General features: G+C 41.3%; 1 protein-coding gene across 1 annotated transcript in view; it reads left to right on the top strand.

Annotated features, from left to right (window-relative positions):
- vta1 (vesicle (multivesicular body) trafficking 1) overlaps positions 1–21678 on the top strand; it is a 302456-nt gene that overhangs the window by 97535 nt on the left and 183243 nt on the right. Inside the window, exon 2 of the mRNA XM_073050440.1 lies at positions 20948–21042. Within this exon, the coding sequence (XP_072906541.1) occupies positions 20948–21042 (95 nt within the window). The remainder of the gene's footprint in view (positions 1–20947; positions 21043–21678) is intronic.

Here is a 21678-nt window from a genome sequence, read left to right as displayed (position 1 = left end):
CTCCCTGGCTTCACAAAACCCTGATTGGGGGTGGGGGGGGGGTGTTAACCAGGTGCTACACCTTACAGAAAGAGTGATCTGCAGGCTAGTGGAGGGAAAGATTGCCTTACACCTCCTTTGGTAGAGATGTATCTCCACTCCGTCACCCTTGTTATACTGCTGAAAAACAACAAATTTCACGACATAGGCCAGCAATATTAAAAGTGGTTCTAATTTTGATCATGAGTTAATGGACCATTCGTAAATCTGGTGGCAGAGAGGAAGAAGCTTTTCCTAAAATGTTGAGTGTGCACCTTCAAGCTCCTGTACTTCTTCCTTGATAATAGCAATGAGACAAGGGCATGCCCTACATGGGGAGGGTCCTTAATGATGGATGCTGCCTTCTTAAAGCTCCACTTGCAGGTGTCCTTGATGGTAGGGAGCGTTGTGCCTATGATGGAACTGGCTGAGTCTACAACACTGCAGCCTCTTGTGATCCTCTGCATTGGAGTCTCCATACTTGAGGATGAGGTAACTTGTCAAAATGCTCTATACCATATATCTGTAGGAATGAAAATACTTTGTGTTTTCTCAGACTTTAATGTATTATTAGCAAAAAAGAGTTATTTATATTTTAGAATTTTTCTTTTCTGTTTATTGATAATGTCTTTTGTGACTTTAGTCTGGCCTGCACTAAAGATAGAGCAGGCGCTTCTTAAACAGGAAACTAAAATCTGATAATGTCAGTAATGATGATGCAGTTAAAAATAATAAGATCTGCATGTACCCATGTGAAAGAACAGTGGCTACGGTGCAGAGCACAGCAAGTTTCAGTATGGTAGCTTAGCATTTAGCAAAACTTTAGCAGTAAGATTGGAGTTCAATTCCTGAAGCTGTCTTTAAGGGCTTTGTTTGTTCTTTCTGTGACCTCATGAGGTTCTTCCAGCTGCTCCAGTTTCCTCCCACATTCCAAAGTCATACAAGCTAGGGTTAGTAAGTTGTGAGCATGCTATGTTGTGTGGTGACACTTGTGGGCTACCCCTAGCAGATCCTCAGACTCTGTTAATCTTGATACAATCAATGCATTTCACAGTATGTTTGAATGTACAAAACTTCAAAGTAAGTTTATTATCAAAGTGCATAAATACAACACTGAGATTTATTGTCCTGCAGACATACTCAATAAATCCATAACAGAAGAAGATTAACTATAATAGAATCAATGAAAGACCACACAAACTTGGGTGTTCAACCAGTGTGCAAAAGACAACTAGCTATTCAAATACGAAAAGAAAGAAAAAAAAAAGCAATAAATATCAAGAGCATGAGATGAAGAGTCTTTGCAAGTGTATCCTTAAGTTGTGGGAACATTTGAATTGACTTTATTACTTATATCCTTCACATACATGAGTAAAATCATGTATGTCTCCATCTAAATGTGAAAAGTGCAATTCATAGTAATTTATAATAAATAGTATGTACAGTAGGACAGTCAATATAGCATAGAAATATAATTATATCAGCATGAATTAAGCAGTCTGATGGCCCAGTGGTAGAAACTGTCCCGGAGCCTATTGGTCCTGGTTTTTAAGCTGCAGTACTGTTTCCCAGTGGTTGCAACTGGAACAGTTTGTGGTTGGGGAGACTCGGGTCCCCAATGATCCTTTCGGCCCTTTTTATACACCTGTCTTTGTAAATGTCCCTTTGCAATTTTTGCTCATTTCCTTCTCAATTCCTGCTAAAACATTGTTTACATTTACATTTGCGTTTACATTTACATTTATTATACTGTAATTTGCCCTTTACAGTGTCTATTGTCTTGTCTGTTAATTGTTGTACTGTCTTGCACTGTTTTGTGCACTTTATGTAGTCCTGTGTAGGTCTGAAGTCTAATGTAGTTTAGTGTTGTTTCATGTAGCACCATGGTCCTGGAGGAATGTTGTTTCGTTTTTACTGTGTACTGTACCAGCAGTCATGGTTGAAATGCGACTTGACTTGAATAGTGGGAAGTTCACATCTATAGATGCACTGGGCTGTCCGCACCACTCTCTGCAGAGTCCTGTGATTGAGGGAAGTACAGTTCCCATACCAGGCAGTGATGCAACCAGTCAAAATGCTCTCAATTGTGCCCCTCTAGAAAGTTCTTAGGATTTGGAGACCCATATCAAACTTCTTCAACCGTCTGAGGTGAAAGCAGAGCTGTTGTGCTTTTTACACTACTCAGCCAGTATGTACAAACCATGTGAGATCCACATTTCAATGATGGAGCAAGTGAGGTTTGAAACATAGAAAGTTGAGTAAAGTTATCTCCTCTGGTTCAAGAGCCTTTTGCTTGAGAATAATAACTGTTCCTGAACTTGGTAGTGTGAGTTTTGTACCTTCCTGATGGTAACCATGAGAAGAGTGCATCTGTGGGGTGATGGGGATCTCTGATGATGGATGTTGCTTTGCTGCAATGTCATTCCAATGACAACTGGCTCATGGTTCTCTGGTTTCCTCCCACTGTAGTCAATAATCTTGCTGACATTGAGTAACAGGTTGTTGTTGTGGCACCACTCAGCTCAGGCAGATGACAAATATTGAAATGAATTGAATTGACTTTATTTCTTACATCCTTCACATAGATGAGGAGTAAAAATCTTTACGTTACGTCTCCATCTAAATGTGCAATGTGCAATCTTAGTAAATTTATAATAAATAGAATAGTCCATGTAACAAATCAGTGTGAGTTAATCAGTCTGATGACCTAGTGGAAGAAACTGTCCTGGAGCCTGCTGGTCCTGGGTTTTATGCTGCAGTACTATTTCCCGGATAGTGGCAGCTGGAATAGATAGTGGTTGGGGTGATTGGGGACCCCAATGATCCTTTGGGCTCTTTTCTCATACCTGTCTTTGTAAATGTCCTGAAGTTCACAACTACAGATGCGCTGGGCTGTCCGCACCACTCTCTGCAAAGTCCTGTGATTGAGGGAAGTACAGTTCCCATACCACGCAGTGATGCAGCCAGTCAGGATGCTCTCAGTTGTGTCCCTGTAGATAGTTCGTAGGATTTGGGAGCCCATACCAAACTTTCTCAACCATCTGTATATAAGAAATAATATTAAATCATTAGAAAGGGAATGACATAGGATCAGAAGGTGTAGAGTCCGTATGGGTTGATTTAAGAAATGGCAAGGGTAAAATGACCCTACTGGCAGTTGTATATAGGCCTCCAAACAGCAGCTGGGTTGTGGATTATAAATTACAGCAGGAGATAGAAAAGGCATGTCAGAGGGCAATGTCATGATAATCGTTGGGGATTTTAATATTAAAGTGTGTTGGGAAAACTAGGCCAGTACTGGACCTCGAGAGAGAATTTGTTGAATGTCTAAGCAATGGCTTTTTATAACAGCTTGTTTCTGAGCCCACAAAGGGATCGGCTGAGCTGCATTGAGTGTTGTCCAATGATCCAGTGGTGATAAGAGAGTTTAAGGTTAAGGAACCCTTAGGGAACATTGATCACAATATGATCAAGTTCACTTTGAAATTAGAGAAGGAGAAACTAAATTCCAATGTGTTGGTATTTCAGTGGAATAAAGGAAATTACAACAGCACGAGAGGAGAACTGGCCAAAGTTGACGGGAAAGGGACACCAGCAGGAAGGACAGCAGAGCAGCAATGGCTGGAATTTCTGTAAAAAGTAAGGGAAGTGCAAGACAGATATATTCCAAATAAGAAATTTTTGAATGGAAGAAGGACACTACCATGGCTGACAAGTGAAGTCAGAGCCAAAGTAAAAGCGAAAGAGAGAGCATTCAAGGAACCCAAAGCTACTGGGACGATTGAGGATTGGGGAGCTTTTAATAACTTGCAGAAGGAAACTAAGAAGGTCATTAGGAAGGAAAAGATGAATTATGAACGGAAGCTGGAGACTAATATCAAAGAAGATACTAAAAGTCTGTTTAAGTATTGTTATGTACCCTGTAACTGGGTCACTTACCAGCAAAGATAGAGAGGTCCGTTGAAGTCTGATGGTACTATTTTTAACAGTATTTATTGATTAAAAATGCACAAAAATAATATCAATGCAAACATACAGATAATATACGTCGTCAATACTAAGTCTAAAAGCGCGGGTATAATAATAATCACTAAGAAATAGCTCTGTCGTTGTCTAGGGGATAATGTATTGTCTGATGGAAATATAAAAGTCACTCAAGTTCATGCAGGCTGGAGCCTTTGGTTGGAGTCAAGAGAGAGAGTTAAAACTTGCCCATTCCTTTTATGATGTCAATCCTTCGAGAGTCGTTGGGGCTGATTTCTCCTTTGTTTTAGCTAAAGCCGTTCTTCCGTGGTAAGGCCCACCAATTCCGAGGCAAATGGAAAAGGACGCACGTGGGCTTTCCACCGGCTGTCGCTATTACGCTGTTACAGGATTTCTAGCGTTTCTTCTGGTGCGTCTAAAGGGGCTGTTCCCCAGACCCTCTTTTATCCTGACTCACAGGGTCTCAGATGTCAGTCAAGTTGGAAGGATGCCACCCCTCAACCAGCCCACTTTTGGTCATTCCCTGAGGGCTTCAAATAAATAGCACAGTACTCAATACACAATTCCGTCTCCAAGAGACAATGGCCGTTTCCTGTGGCTTTGTATTGCTGAGGGGCCAGGACATTCCAAACGTCTCTCTCTCATTTCCTGGGTCTCCTGCCCTGAATTAATAGCGATCTTGCGATTCTCAAAAAGGAGGGGGCTACTTTGGACCCTTCGGCCCCTCAGAGTTGGGGGGCACAGGCATAACAGTATATCAAGGGTAAAAGAGAATTGAGTGTAGATATAGGACCAATAGAAAATGACGCTGGAGATATTGTAATGAGAGACGCAGAGATGGCAGAGGAACTGAATGCATATTTTGCATCAGTCTTCACAGTAGAAGACAGCTGCAGTATACTGGACATTCAAGAGTGTCAGGAAAGTGAAGTAAGTGTAGTGAAAATTATGACTGAGAAGGAGTACCTGGAGCCACATGACAAGATAGGCCAAAGCCACCATGGTTTCGTGAAAAGAAAACTAGCTAACCTGCTGCAATTCTTTGAGAAAATTACAAGCAGGGTAGACAAAAGAGACACAGTAGATGTGGTGTACTTGGATTTTTATAAGGTCTTTGACAAGGTGCCACACATGAGGCTGCTTAGCAAGATAAGAGCCCATGGAATGACAGAGAAGTTACTAGCGTGGGTGGAGCATTGGTAGATCGGCTGAAAATAGAGAGTGGGAATAAAGAGCTCCTATTCTGGCTGGCTACCGGTTACCAGTGGAGTTTCATAGGGATCGGTGTTGGGACCGCTACTTTTACGAAGTATGTCAATGATATGGACTATGGGATTAATGGATTTGTGGCTAAATTTGCCAATGATACAAAGATAGGTGGAGAGTGGGTAGTGTTGAGGAAATAGAGAACCTGCAGAGAGATTTAGATAGTTTAGGGGAATGGGCAAAGAAGTGGCAAATGAAATACAATGTTGGAAAGTGTGTGATCATGCACTTTGGTGGAAGAAATAAATGGGCAGACTATTATTTAGATGGGGATAGAATTCAAAATGCAGAGATGCAAAGGGACTTGGGTGTCCTTGTGCCAGATGCCCTAAAGGTTAACCTCCAGGTTGAGTCGGTGGTGAAGGCGAATGCAATGTTGGCATTCATTTCTATAGGTATAGAATATAAGAGCAGGGATGTGATGTTGAGGCTCTGTAAGGCACTCGTGAGACCACACTTGGAATATTGTGTGCAATTTTGGGCTCCTTATTATAGAAAGGATATACTGACATTGGAGAGGGTTCAGAGAAAATTTACAAGAATGTTTCCAGGAATGAAAGGGTTATCGTATGAGGAACGTCTGGCAGCTCTTGAGCTGTATTCCCTGCGATTCAGGAGAATGAGGGTTGATATCATAGAAACATTACAGATGTTAAAAGGCCCGAACAGATGAGATATGGCAAAGTTATTGTCTATGGTAGGGGAGTCTAGGACAGGAGGCCACGATTTCAGTATTGAAGGATGTCCATTTAGAACTGAGATGTGGAGAAATTACTTTAGTCAGAGTGTGATAAATCTATGGAATTTGTTGCCACGAGCAGCTGTGGAGACCAAGTCATTGGGTGCATTTTAAGGCAGAGATAGATAGGTTCTTGATTATCCAGGGCATCAAAGGGTATGTGGTGAAAGCAGGGTAGTGGGGGTGACTGGAAGAATTGGATCAGCCCATGATTGAATGGCAGAGCAGGCTCGATAGGCTAAATGTTTATGGTCTTAAGGTCTGAGGTGAAAGAGGCACTGTTGTGCCCTTTTCACGGCACAGCTAACCTTTAACATTCTGTTTATCAGATCAAAGTCTAAATGAATCAAGATTAAGACAGTTTAATGAGGATCTTAAAAAAATTGCAATAGCAGATCAAATAAGAGCACAAGTTGCCTGAGGACATTTTAATACATCTAATATGCATTATGTTGACTGAGGCTGTCAGGAGTTGTATATTTGGGAAATCTTGACTGTTGATATAGTGAAGCATGAAGATCTTATATTGCAGCAGCATATAGTGCAAGAATAACTGTAGTAACCTGATCAGCAACAGATCACCTTCAGTCATGATTAAATGCTGTTTTGAAATTTTAGTTTTTGTGTGGTGGTTGGAAATGGGAGAACAATTCTCCAATTCTTCACTAAAGCCCATCAGCCTGTAGTTCACTTGTTTTTTATTAATTCACTGGCAAATAGATCATCACCCTGTGTTTCTTTAAATTGTATCTCTTGTGAGCTAATTGGTGTTACATATCAACTAATTTGCTCTGGGTTTGCAAGACTAACCAATTCCCTGTGGGCATTAGTGAACCTGCTGGGTTCCTGATGGTAGTCTCATGAGCACAATAAATTAGCCTCTTAAACATGTGTTCAACTATTTTAATTTATTATTATTCCGTAGCATTGTAGGATTGGAGTTCATGTCTCTGGATATTTATCCAGTAGCTTCACTAATTGCCAAGTTTAAAAAAAAAATCTGTGTGGTAAATTCCCTTGTCCTGATTGTGAATGTAAACCTTTCCGTGATCTTTGGGAGTGAAGGGACCGGGGAAGGTTGAGGTCGTGTGAATTTTCAGTATATGTGGAATTTGATGAACCCAAATGAGAAATGCAGGCCAGTTATTTTGTCCTTTGTACGGAATGTACAAGCAGAACAAGAGGTTCCAGTGAGCACGTACAAGTACATTGTCGTAATGGAGTTTGGACTGACACTTAGTCGTAATTCATAACCTTTCCATCTAAGGATTTGCTGAGCAAATTTTGCAGCCTATGAAATAACACATATTTAAAAATACATTAAAAGTCTCAAAAATACTACCAGTCCTCTCTTTTTCCATTTCCTATTCTGCTTACCCTCTTACCCCTTCTTTTCTCCTCACCTGCCTTGGTGTTCCTCCTTTTTCCTTTTATCCCGTGGTCTACTCTCCTCTTCTATCAGATATCTCCTGCATCGGCCCTTTACCTTTTCCACCTATCGAGCTTCGTACTTCATGCCCATCACCCATCCACCTACTTTCCCCCACTTAGTTTTTCACCTATCACCTTCCAGCTTTTACTCCTTCCCCTCCCCCTACCTCTTCCTTCTGATTTGTTCCACCTTCCTTTCCAGTTCAGATGAAGGATCTTGGCCCGAAATGTTGGCTCATTATTTCTCTCTGTCGGAGCCATGCATCTGTTCTCTATCTGCATTGTATTCTGTGTTGCGCCTTTATTATGGTAAATCGTCACAAGTGGGGAATGGTAAAGTGAAGGGAATGTTAGGTATTCGTGCTATGTTTCGGGGGAGTTTGGAGTTGGGGGCTGACGGTTATCATATCTTTTGTTTGCCACTCGGTTACGCTCAGTTAAGCTTTTGTTAGCTTTAGTTTCATCATTTCAAGATTATACATTTGCTGATAAGGATAGGCAAGAAAATATGACCGTTCACCTGTCCAATCCAAAAACATCTTATTCACCTAATTTCAAAATCCATCCTTTTAGAAAAAGGATAGAAACACCTTGAAAGGAAAATCCTACAAGAAGTAGTGAATACGGCCTAGTCCATCATGGCTAAAGCCCTCCCCACCGCTGAGGACATCTACACGAAACACTGTCATAGGAAAGCAGCATTCATTATTAGGGAACCCCACCACCCAGGAAATGCTCTCTTCTCGCTGCTGCCATCAGGAAGAAGGTACAGGAGCCTCAGGACTCACACCACCAGCTTCAGGAGCAGTAATTACGCCCCATCCTCAGGCTTTTGAACCAAAAAGGATAACTTCACTCGCCCCATCATTGAAATGTCCCCACAACTTATGAACTCAGTTTCAAAGACTCTCAATCTCAAGTTCTCGATATTTATTATTTATTTATTTATGTATTTCTCTTCTTTTTATATTTGAACAGCTTGTTGTTTTTCACACACAGGTTGAACGCCCAAGTTAGTGTGATCTTTCATTGATTCTGTTATGGTTATTCTATTATGGATTTATTGAGTATGTCAACAAGAAAATGAATCTCAGGGTTATATCAAGTGACATGCAGTACTTGTGCTTTGATAATAAATTTACTTTGACCTTTGAATGTGACAAATAATCTTTTTGAATACACATGAAACTGGGAGTGACATATTCAATTGATTTTGCTGTTTCCTGAACTAACTGAAGCTATTACAAGATACAGTAACAGTGCCCTAAACTATGACCCATTTTTTTCTTTGCAAGTCTACAGGAAAGACTTTGCATTAGGTAAAGATGTAGTTACAATGCAACAATGAGCCACTAAGAAGCACTGTTCATGATACCAGAGGTAGAACAACCTGAGATTAATGCAGTCTGCATTTTTGGAAGCATATCATGAAGTATGGACAGTGCCTGGTATTGTTCTTGTCATAGAACATAACAGTGCAGTACATCTTTAGGCCTGCAATATTGTGCGGACTTTTTAATTGTACTCTTAAAATCAATCTGACCCTTCCCTCCTACATAACCTTCCAGTTTTCTATCATTCACATGCCAATATAAGAGTTTCTATTTGTCCCCAATGTATCTGGCAGGGCATTCCAAACACTCGGCATTCTCTGTGTTCGGCATGGACAAGATGGGCCGAAGTGCCTGTTTCTGTGCTGTACTTTTCTATGGCTATGACTCTAAAGAACTTACCTCTGACATCTCTTCCCCACTTTCCACCAATCAGCTTAAAATGTTGCCCCCTTGTATTAACCATTTCCACCTAGGAAAAGCTTTGCATACTCCCTTTGTCTATTCCTCTTGTCATTCTGTACGCCTCTATCGGGTCACCTCTTAAACTCCTTCACTGTAAAGAAAAAAGGCCGAGCTTGTTCACCGTGTTTTCATTAGACATGTACTCTAATCCAGGCAGCATCCTGGTAAATTTCCTCTGCATCCTCTCTAAAGCTTCCACATTCTATAATAAGGCGAGCAGAACTGAGCACAATATTCCAAGTGCGGTCTAACCAGAGTTTTATAGAGCTGCAATATTAATGCATTGTGACATATACTCTGGTTAATTTAGTATTTTGACTGCAGTTGTTTAGAACCATTTCTTCAGCAGCTGCTTTGACAGACAGGCATACTTTATTGATCCTGAGGGAAATTGGGTTTCATTACAGTCACACCAACCAAGAATAATGTAGAAATATAGCAATATAAAACCTTAAATAATAATAAGTAAATAATGCCAAGTGGAAATTAGTCCAGGATCAGCCTATTGGCTCAGGGTGTCTGACACTCCGAGGGAGGAGTTGTAAAGTTTGATGGCCACAGGCAGGAATGACTTCCTATGATGCTCAGTGTTGCATCTCGGTGGAATGAGTCTCTGGCTGAATGTACTCCTGTGCCTAACCAGTACATTATGGAGTGGGTGGGAGACATTGTCCAAGATGGCATGCAACTTGGACAGCATCCTCTTTTCAGATACCACCGTCAGAGGGTCCAGTTCCACCCCCACAACATCACTGGCCTTACGAATGAGTTTGTTGATTCTGTTGGTGTCTGATACCCTCAGCCTGCTGCCCCAGCACACAACAGCAAACATGATAGCACTGGCCACCACAGCCTCGTAGAACATCCTCACCATCGTCCGTCAGATGTTAAAGGACCTCAGTTTCATCAGGAAATAGAGACGGTTCTGACCCTTCTTGTAGACAGCCTCAGTGTTCTTTGACCAGTCCAGTTTATTGTCAATTCATATCCCCAGGTATTTGTAATCCTCCACCATGTCCACACTGACCCCTTGGATGGAAACAGGAGTCACCGGTGCCTTAGCCCTCCTCAGGTCCACCACCAGCTCCTTAGTCTTTTTCACATTAAGCTTCAGATGATTCTGCTCACACCATCTGACAAAGCTTCCCACCGTAGCCCTGTACTCAGCCTCATCTCCCTTGCTGATGCATCCAACTATGGCAGAGTCATCAGAAAACTTCTGAAGATGGCAAGACTCTGTGCAGTAGTTGAAGTCCGAGGTGTAGATGGTGAAGAGAAAGGGCCACTATGTGAAGAAAAGACACTTGGACCACTAGATGTTTTAAAGTAGTGATGTTGTGGTGCAAAGGTTGTTACCCCGGCCATACCTTCCCTGCCCACTCCCAACTTCCCCACAAGTCAGATATGCACTCAGTACAGGAGGTACCCAACAAGTGGACATTGAGCATGTGTTCGTGGTCTTGGTAGTCCGCTGCTATAGCCCATCCACTTCAAAGTTTGATGTATTCTGAGTTCAGAAATACTCTTCTGCACACCACTGTTGTTATTTGAGTTACTGTCGCATTTCTATCAGCTTGATCCATTCAGACCATTCTCCTCTGACTTCTCTCATTATTAATAAAACGTTTTCACCCACAGAACTGCTACTCACTGGATTTTTTTGTTTGTTTTTCATACCATTCTCTGTATACCCTAGAGACTGTTGTGCGTGAAAATGCCCAGTGATCAGCAGTTCCTAAGATACCAACGATCATTCCATGGTCAAAGTCACATAGATCACATTCTGATGTTTGGTCTAAACAATGACTGAAGTTCTTGACCACGTCTGCATGCTTTTATGAATTGAATTACTGTCACATGATTGGCTGATTAGCTATTTGCATTAACGAGCAGGTGTACAGATGTACCCAATAAAGTGACCATTGAGCATAGATCACAGATTCATATCCGCCATAAGGTCCTTTTCAGTGCAGCTCCCATTTTGCTGCGATTGATGTTCGCTCATGAGCGCTAATTATTCATAATTAGAGTTTGATTGAATGTAGTAAAATGCTCCAAAGCACATCACAAGAATGTTCATACTTAAATGCCCATTATGCTGCCGAAGTTGAAGGCAGCAATGGAGGTTCTCCATCTCTGGCGGTGTTCAGAGCTTCCTTCATCGTAAAGGAGCTGCTTCTCAGTTTTCACTACTGTCTGTCATGCAAGACCCAGGTGAAGACTCAGGATACCATTGCACTCAGATGTAGAATGATTCCTCAGTGTTCTTTCTGCAACAGTTTTGTTTTACCAGTCAGGGTTGTTAGCCCTAAGCTGAACCCCTGAACTTGGAGGACCAGTGGACCACTCTAAATGTGGCCTCTACTCTTTGACCTGTTTAGTATGGGAGTCCCTACCACGAGCCAAAAGAGCTCTCCAGGTCATTGAGGCATGCAAGCCTCCAATCCATGGCAAGATGGTAGTCCTTTCAGAGGACTAGTGTGTGAATCAAACCAAATTTGAGAAAGAGCTTTTTGTATTTGTTCTATGTATAGTACTGTACTGCTGCTGCAAATTTCACGACTGTCAGGGGAATTGGTAGAAGCAAGTGCAATAAGAAACTCTTAGTCAGGAACAGTGATGAAAGAAAAATGGGGGGCTCTGTGGGAGGGAATGGTTAGATTAATCTCACAGTCAGTTAAACACATGCGAGGTGGTTGATGTAAAGCTTTTGCAACACTGGCTGTCCAGGTTCAGCTCCCGCCGCTGTCTCTAAGGAATTTCTCCCCGTGACTGTATGGGTTTCCTCCAAGTGCTTCAATTCCTCCTTCCAAACACAAACTGGTTTGGTTTGGTTCAGATGACTGTTACTGGGCAGTGTGGGCTCGTTGGAACGGAAGGGCCTGTTACTGTGCTGTATCTCTATATTAAACATTGTGGGCCAAAGTGCCTGTACTGTGCTGTATCGTCTTTTGTTCTATATTCAGTAATAATAAACCTGATTCTGGTAGAGTCTTAGTCATAAAAACACTACAGCACGGAACCACCTAGTCTGTGCTGAACTCTTGATCTGCTTAATCCCATTAACCTGCAGCTGGATCATACCCCTTCGTACCCCTGTTAATCGACGTACCTATTCAAATTTCTCTGAAGTGTAAAATCGAACTTGCATCCACCAGTTCTGCTAGAAGCTCATTCCATATTGTCACCACCCTCTGAATGGAGAAGATCCCCCTTATGTTCCACTTAAACATTTCACCTTTCACCCTTAACCCATGACCTCTAGTTACAGTCTCACACAGCCTCGGTGGAAATGCTTACATGCATTTACCCTGTGTATACCCCTCATAATTTTGCACACCTCTATACAAAAGGTTATTCATTATCAGGAGATTATACATAAAGAGGCAAGGTAGATTTTAAGGGGCAGCTTGAGCGTGAGTGAGGCAGAATATTTTAGGGAGCAGTTTTCAAAGCTTTGATACTAGGCAGCGAACGACAGGGACACCTGTCAGGGAGTGTGGGAACCTGTGCAAGCGGTTACCACAAATAATTTACTAAAGTCATCATATATCATTCAAGGACTAATGAATTTCTGCCGATGGATTAAAATTACCATCGGGGACTTGAATCACTGAGTGAAAGTGAATAAGAAGTATAGAACCAGCCAGCAACTAATCCCTCAAAGCTGAGAGTTAATGCTTCACTCAACCCGGTTCATTTGGCACTGTGCATGTTTGTGCGTTATAAGTTTGGGGTATACGTTTCACAGTTGCATGTAAAGTTATAATCCGTTTTGACTCTTCAAGACAGTGGCGAACTAAATGGCAAATATTTGGAACTATTATTCCTTGGGCATAATACTAATAAAGGTGAAGTTTAATACAAGTCATGTGGAACAATGTGACGAGATGTTTCTCCAGGTGTTCTGGTGAACGCTTGATTCATACAACACAGAAAGCCGCCTTTGTTTGCAGAATTTTATTGGTGCGTGTGTGTATATAATAACACCTGCTGAAGGACTTTGAAATATTGTACCGATTTGAAAAGTCCTATCTGGTTATACTCCATGTAAATTGAGCTCTTTTGAAAAAGCGACGTGTAGTTGATAAAGGAGAAGGGCAGGGAATGGCATATCGCAGTGACAGGGAAGGGTCCTCAGTCACCTTGCATTCCAGGTCACTGGACCCTGACCACGATCTGTCCAGGATTGTGCAGTGGCTGCCCATGCAGCAGCCTCCCCATGCAAAAATCAAGTTACGTACATGCATTCTCCATGAAATGAATAACTCCTTAGGAGTACTTTATACTCAATTCAAGTGATTGCACTCTAGCATAATAAAGGCCCTTTGGCCCATGATGATATGCTGACCTATATAAGCCTACTCCACCATTAATCTGATCCTCCACAACCTATAACCCATAATGCTCTACGTGCTTTCCATTGGGCTTTTAATAAAGTACCCTTTCCAAGGTAATGTCAGAAAATAAAAGTTCAAGGTATTAGTGGTAATAAATTAATGTCAGTAGAATGTGGGTTGATGATAAGAAACATGGGGCTAAATTATCTTGTCAAGATATGAAGAGTGATATTGCACAGGAATTAATGGTGGAACCTCAACTACTTACTGTTTGTATTGGTGTCATGTAGTGGTTAGCACAATGCTATTACAGCGAGAGGCATTCCAGAAGTGCTATTCTGGCAAAGTCTGTAAGGAGTTTGTATTTTTTCCCTGTGTGTGCTCCACAGTCCAGAGGTGTACAGGTTAGTAGGTTAATTGGTCAATCCAAATTGCCCTGTGATTAGGCTAGGTTTGAAGAGGTGGGTTGCTGGATGGTATGGCTTGTTGTGCCAGAAGGATCTGTTCTGTGCTGTATGATATAAATACATAAAATAAGTATAAATAACTAAAATAAAAGTATCAGTGCTGTGCTTAACATACACAAAATGCAGGAGAAATTGAGTAGCTTAGTCAGCATCTATGGAGAGGACAATGTTTGTTGATAACACAGAGACAGGTAGAAAAGAAAGTTTGATGGGGGCATAACGACATCTCAAAGTGAAGTGGATAGGATGTGGTTACTGGAGTATAATGTGGGGAATGATTGGAAATGCATTCCATGCATTGAAACATGTAGAAGGTTATGGGCCAGATGTTGGTAAATAGGACTACCACAAATGGGGCACATTGGTCGGCCAGCTGGGTCGATGAGACCATAAGATATAGGAGCAGAAGTAGGCTATTCAGCCCATTGAGTCTGCTCCGCCATTCAATCATGGGCAGATCCAATTCTTCCAGTCATCCCTACTCCCCTGTCTTCTCCCCATACCCTTTGATGCCCTGGCTAATCAAGAACCTATCTATCTCTGCCTTAAATACACCCAATGACTTGGCCTTCACAGCCGCTCGTGGCAACAAATTTCACAGATTTACTACCCTCTGACTAAAGTAATTTCTCCACATCTCTGTTCTAAATGGACATCCTTCAATACTGAAGTCGTGCCGTGCCCTCTTGTCTTAGACTCCCCTACCATGGGAAATAACTTTGTCATATCTAATCTGTTTAGGCCTTTTAACATTCAGAATATTTCTATGAGATCCCCTTCATTCTCCTGAACTCCAGAGACTACAGCCCAAGAACTGCCAGATGTGGTAACCCTTTCATTCCTGGAATCATTCTCATGAATCTTCTCTGAACCCTCTCTAATGTCAGTATATCCTTTCTAAAATAAGGAGCTCAAAATTGCACACTATATTCCACGTGTGGTCTCACGAGTGTCTTATAGAGCCTCAACATCACATCCCTGTTCTTATATTCTATACCTCTAGAGATGAATGCCAACGTTGCATTCACCTTCTTCACCACCGACTCAACCTGGAGGTTAACCTTTAGGGTACCCTGCACAAGAAATCCCAAATCCCTTTGCATCTCTGCATTTTGAATTCTCTTCCCATCTAAATAATAGTCTGCCCGTTTATTTCTTCCACCAAAGTGCATGACTATACACTTTCCAACATTGTATTTCATTTGCCACTTCTTTGCACATTCCCCTAAACTATCTAAGTCTCTCTGCAAGCTCTCTGTTTCCTCAACACTACCCACTCCTGCACCTATCTTTGTATCATTGGCAAATTTAGCCACAAATCCATTAATCTTATAGTCCAAATCATTGACATACATCATAAAAAGCAGTGATCCCAACACAGACCCCCGTGGAACTCCACTGGTAACCGGCAGCCAGCCAGAATAGGATCCCTTTATTCCCACTCTCTGTTTTCTGCTGCTGAGTCAATGCTCCACTCATGCTAGTAACTTCCCTGTAATTCCATGGTCTCTTATCTTGCTAAGCAGCCTCACATGCAACACCTTGTCAAAGCCTTCTAAAAATCCAAGTACACCACATCTACTGTGTCTCTTTTGTCTACCCTGCTTGTAATTTTCTCAAAAAATTGCAGCAGGTTTAGCTAGTTTTCTTTTCACGAAACCATGGTGGCTTTGGCCTATCTTGTCATGTACCTCCAGGTACTTCGTAATCTTGTCCCTAACAATCGATTCCAACAACTTCCCAACCACTGATGTCAGGCCAACAGGTCTATAGATTCCTTTCTGCTGCCTCCCACCCTTCTTAAATAGCGGAGTAACATTTGCAGTTTTCCAGTCATCCGATACAATGCCAGATTCTATCGATTTTTGAAAGATCATTGTTAATGTCTCTGTAATCTCTCCAGCTACTTCCTTCAGAACCTGAGGGTGCATTTCATCAAGTCCAGGAGATTTATCCACCCTCAGATTATTAAGTTTCCTGAGAACCTTCTGAGTCATAATTTGCACTGCAGGTCAAAGGGCCTGGTTCTGTTTTCTTTAGATATACAGCATGGAAACAGGCTCTTCTAGCCTAACAAGCTTGTGCTGCCCAGTGACACCCATGTGACCAATTAATCTACAAATCCTAGGTTTTTGGAATGTCAGAGGAAACCAGAACACCCAAAGGAAACCCTAGTGGTTGTGTTGAGAATGTACAAACTCCTTACAGACAAAAGTGGCAATTGAACCCAGTGTCACTAATGCTGTAATACCATTGTGCTAACTGCTACACTATGGTGCTGCCCTGTTTTCCTGCTGTATGAATATGAAATGTGAAACTATCCATAAAATAGGGACAAAAGTATATGATCTAAATAGTGAGAGAGTTCAGAGCTGTGAGATGCAGAATGATTTGGATCACCTGCTGTATGACTTATAAAACACTAACATATACTGTAGATATTGTAAATTATAGGATGACATCAGGCTTTGAGGCAGCTCAGTAGCACACTAGTAGACTTGCTGTCTCTCAGCTCTGTTGAGCTGGATTCAATTCCAGCTTTGCAATACTTGCTGGCTGGAGTTTGCATGTTTAGCTGTGGCTCTGTGGGTTTCTTCCTAGTGTTCCTGTCTCCTCCCACATTTCAAAAGCCTGCATATTAGTAGGTAAATTGGCCTCTGTGAATTGCCTGTGGTGTGCAGGCAGTAGGTAGAATCTTAGAGGGTGTGTGGAGTCAATGAGAAAGTTTGGAGAATAAAATCAGATTAACATAAGTGGGGGATTACATCAACTTGATCTACTAAAGAGTCTGTTTCAATAATATATAACTCAATGGCTGTACGGGCAGCACGGCCACATAGGGGTCAACGCATCAGTTTACAGCGTCAGCTCTAAGTTCGGACTTTAATTCCCTCTGCTGTCTGTAAGCAGTTTATATGGTCTCCTTGTGACCATGTCAAATTCTTCTGGGTGTTCCAGTTTTCTCCCAAATCCCAAAGACATACAGTTAGTGTGAGTTGTGGGCTTGCTATGTTGGTGCTGGAAGTGTAGTAACTGCCCAACCCAATTCTAGCTGATTTGATTTGATACCATCAACACATTTCACTGTATGTTTTGATGTACATGTGACAAGTAAAGCTAATTTTTTTTTTAAAAATGTGTTGTCATTTATTGCTAAGAGAATTAAATAGAAATACAGAGGATATACTTTAGTTATGTAGGGTATTGGTGAAACCATATCTGGAGAGCTTTGTACAGTCCCTTTTATTTAAAGAATCAGAATCAGGTGAAATATCGCTGGTATATTCAAAGATTTAAAGTATGGGAGTAATATACAACCCTGAGATTCATTTTCCCACAGACAACCATGAAACAAAGCAAACCATGGAGCCCGTTCAAAGAAAGACATCAGCCCCTCCCATGCAGAAAAAAACATTGTGCATATGGCAACAGAAAAATGTCTGAGAAACACAAAACCGAAAGTCCAGGCATATTCGGTACAGCTCAGTGCTTGTTACCTGCAGGCCACCCTGACTCAAAGTTGCCCTACGTACCAACAAATAAAAGGAGCAACCAGAAAGACTTCATAAGGTGAACTACAGAGTCCAATCCACAGAATACATCGATTAAACCTTGCCCGAGACCCAGAACTCCAGCACCAACCTCTGACAGCATCAAGGGGAATTGAGGGACCATTCAAATGCAAGGAATATAGATTAATTGAGCTGAGAGCAAAAGTACTGAGGTAATGTTTATGGGTCGGTTCATTGTCTGTTCAAAAATCTAATGGCTGAGGGAAGAAGCTGTTCCTAAAATACTGAGTGTGTGTTTCCAAACTGTTGTGTTTCCTCCTCGATGTTGCAGTGAGAGGAAGACATTTCTCGGGTGGTAGGTTCTTAAAGATGGGTGCTGCCTTTTTGAGGCATCGCCTTCTGAAATCCTTTTGGAGGCAGTTCAGAGAAAGCTTATTAGACTGATTCTTAGAACAAGCAGTTTGATCTATAAGGAACAGTTGGACAGGCTAGGTTTGCATATACATTCAGACCCCACTTAATGCTGAGGTTGGGTTCCTTGGAGGTGGAGCACTATATAAATTGGCGCTATGCAGGGTCATTATAACAGTAAGTAAATAAACATGTATGCCTGATTAAAAAAAATCAAACTTGAGATATTATTTTATGTATATGCAGTAATTTGTGGAGTACAAACACGCAAATAGGCCCAATCTATAAATCAGTGGAGCAGCAACACATCATAGCAGCAGCGAAGAGGAGTGGATGCAAGTTAAATCTTAGATGTGGGACCAGTCTGTGGCTCCTCCTCTAACTTTGGCTTTTTCTTCAAGTAGGCATCGAGATTTGATTGCCTTTTAAGTTTCCTCATGAAGCAGTTCTCGGTAGCAGGAAAACCTCTTTTTTCCTTATTGCTTTGCTGGGTCATTATCGATGAACTGGTCCATGATTTGTGTCATCGTGGTGATGCTAGTGCTGAGGAATTTTGTGGTGAGTTCCTTGCTGATGTTTCCTCTTCTCCATCCATGTCCACCCAGGACTGGTTGCTCTGCCAATTCTGGAAGTTCTTCAGTTTTAAGGATCTCACCATGAGAATGCAGCAACTCTTCAACATTGCCACCATTAACATATCACTTGCAGCTTCATATCCATGTTAATAATTTTCCTAGACATCTTAAAAATACTACTGTCACTGAAAGTTGCAGGCCATTTTCCAGACATTATGGTTGAAAAAAATGGAATAAATTTGTGAGGGAGCAAGCACATTTACTCTTGTGGGGGAGGCGGAGTGTGAACTAATACATGACGGGCTGTGAGTGGCTCAGATCGTATGTAAAGCACTCTCATTGGCTGATTAAATATTTACTGTAGAGGCGGCTGCTCTTGAGAAGTTTTAAGTGTTATTTAGAATTAATTTTTTTGTCATTTAAAAAAATTTCAATAAAGAATTGATTAACTGCATTGTAATGAATCAGTGTTATGCGGGGTAGTGTTATGTGGGGTTTAGGTGTATTGGAGTTTAGAGTCATAGACTCATAGGAAAGTACAGCACAGAAATGGTCCTTCAGCCCATCTAGTCCATGAGAGAGAACTTGAATGAAATTAATATGATCCTGATGCAGTTGGACAGGCTGGATGAGGAGAGATGTTTCCTCTTTTGAAAGAGTCAAAATCTGGGTGCCATTGTTTAAAGATGGGGTAATCCATTTAATACAAAAAATACAGGCTTTTTGAAAGAATTCTTTCTCAAGGATTGTGAGTCTTTAGAACAATTCTATAGGAGGCAGTATTTTTAAAGCAAAGTTAGATACATGATATAGGGTCCAAGGTGAAGGATCTTAGCCCAAAACGTTGACGAAAGATTGATGCTGCCTGACCTGCCGAGTTCAAAGTAAATTTATTATCAAGGTATATTCATCTCACCATATACAACCCTGATTCACTTTCTCACAGACATTCACAATTAATACAAAGAGATGCAATAACACACAAAGATGGATAAACAACTAATGTGTAAATGTCAACAAATTGTACAAATACAAAAAGTAAGCATAATAATGATAGATAACAAAGTAATAAATAATATTGAGAACAGAAGTTGGAAGTGAGTCCATAGGTTGTGTGGAATCAGTTGGGACCTCGGGGTGAGTAAAGTTATCTGTTTCGGTTCAGGAGCCTGATGGTTGAAGGGCAAATGTTGAACATTCCTGATCCTGGTGATGTGGGACCTAAGGCTCCTGTACCTTCTTCCCTTTGGTAGCAGCAAGACAAGGGCATGGCCAGGATGGTGGGGGGGGGGGGGGGTGGGGGGGGGGGGGGGGGTGGCCTGAGGATGGATGCTGCTTTCATAAGGCAGTGCTCCTTATAGATCTGCTCAATGATGGCAAGGGTTTTACCTGTAATGGACTGGGCTGTGTCCTCCACCTTCTGTTCCTCCAACATCTTGTGTTTTTTACTCTGGATTTCCAGAATCTCTCGTGTTTAGATATTTGATATTTGTTGGGGTGTAAAGTTACGTTGGGGTGAATGAATGTTGAGGCATCTAATTGCCTTGAAACAAGATTCTTCCATTGGTTTCAGCCCAAGAGTGTGAATGGAAAGATGATATTTATTTGTAAACTTGTTTATTATTGTCTTATGTACGGAGCTGCAACAAAAAGTATACCGTACATTCTGATCATTTCACTACAATAGTACATTGAGTCACTATGGGGTAAAACAATAACAGAATACAGAATAAAGTGTAACAGTGAGAGAGAGAGAGTACAGTGCAAGCAGACAATAAGGTGCAAGGTCATAATGAGATAGATTGTGAGGACAAGAGGCCATCTTACCATGCTGGGGATCATTCATTATTTCTATAACAGTCGTTGAGCCTGGCGGTACATGCTTTCAGCTTTCAAGGTTCTTTTTACTGCTGTTTATCAATGATCTTCATCATTACAAATGTTTATGGCTACATGGTAGTGGGGGTGGAGATATGTCTCTACCAACGGAGGTGTAAGGTGCTCCTTTCCTCTGCTAGCCTGCAGATCACCCTTGGCAAGGTGTAGCACCTGCATAGCCCCCCCAGTCAAGGTCATGTGAAGACATGGGAACAGCTAGTGCAATATCACAAATCCTGGTTGTGCGACTACTGACTCCTAGCAGACAAACTCTCAAGTGTGTTGATAATAGCTGGAGTCATCCGTCTTAAAAAGACACTGCCCAGAAGAAGGCAATGACAAACAACTTCTGTAGAAATATTTACCAAGAACAATTATGGTCATGGAAAGACCATGATCGCCCACAATATATGACAATGAATGAATGATGGCTACCTTATATATCTTGTGTCATTTTCTGTCATTTGAACTGTTACAGATTTTGTGTGTATTTCTCTGCACCATCCTTAAGATGTTTTCTGATTGTGCAGGTCGCCTTTATGCCATGCAGACTGGAATGAAAATTGACAGTAAAACGCCAGAATGCCGTAAGTTCTTGGTGAAGCTAATGGATCAGTTAGAAATTGTAAGTATTGATTTAAAATACTGTCCTTAAAAATAAAATATTAAAATATTATTTGTGAACACAATGATTTGAGGCCATTTATGGTTCTTCGTCAATAGCACAGCAGGCTTTTAAACCAGACTATAGGAGTGTAAGTTAATTTTCATTTCAAATTGAGAAATCATTAATCTACGTAGTCCCATTGACCTGCACTTAGACCATAGCCCTCTATATCCCTACCATCCATGTACCTATCCAAACTTGTCTTAAATGTTGAAATAAACCTCACATCCACCATTTGTGCTGGCAGCTTATTCAACACTCTCAGACCCTCTGAATGAAGTAGTTCCCCCTCAGGTTCCTTTAAGCTTTCGCTTTTCAACTTTAACCCATGACCTCTATTTGTTGTCTCACCCAATCTGAATGGAAAAAGCCTGCTTGCATTTACTCTATCTATATCCCTGATAATTTGGTATACCTCTATCAAATCTCCCCACAGTCTTCTACATTCTGGGGAATAAAGTTTTAACCTATTCAATCTTTCCCTGTAACTCAGGTCCTCAAGTCCTGGCAACATCTTTGTAAATTTTCTCTGCATTCTTTCAATTCTATTTACATCTTTCCTCTAAGTAGGTGACCAAGCTGCACATGGTACTC

Source organism: Hemitrygon akajei, chromosome 7, assembly GCF_048418815.1.
Source record: "Hemitrygon akajei chromosome 7, sHemAka1.3, whole genome shotgun sequence".
Classification (NCBI taxonomy): Eukaryota; Metazoa; Chordata; class Chondrichthyes; order Myliobatiformes; family Dasyatidae; genus Hemitrygon; species Hemitrygon akajei.
This window is presented reverse-complemented; position numbering and strand designations above follow the sequence as displayed.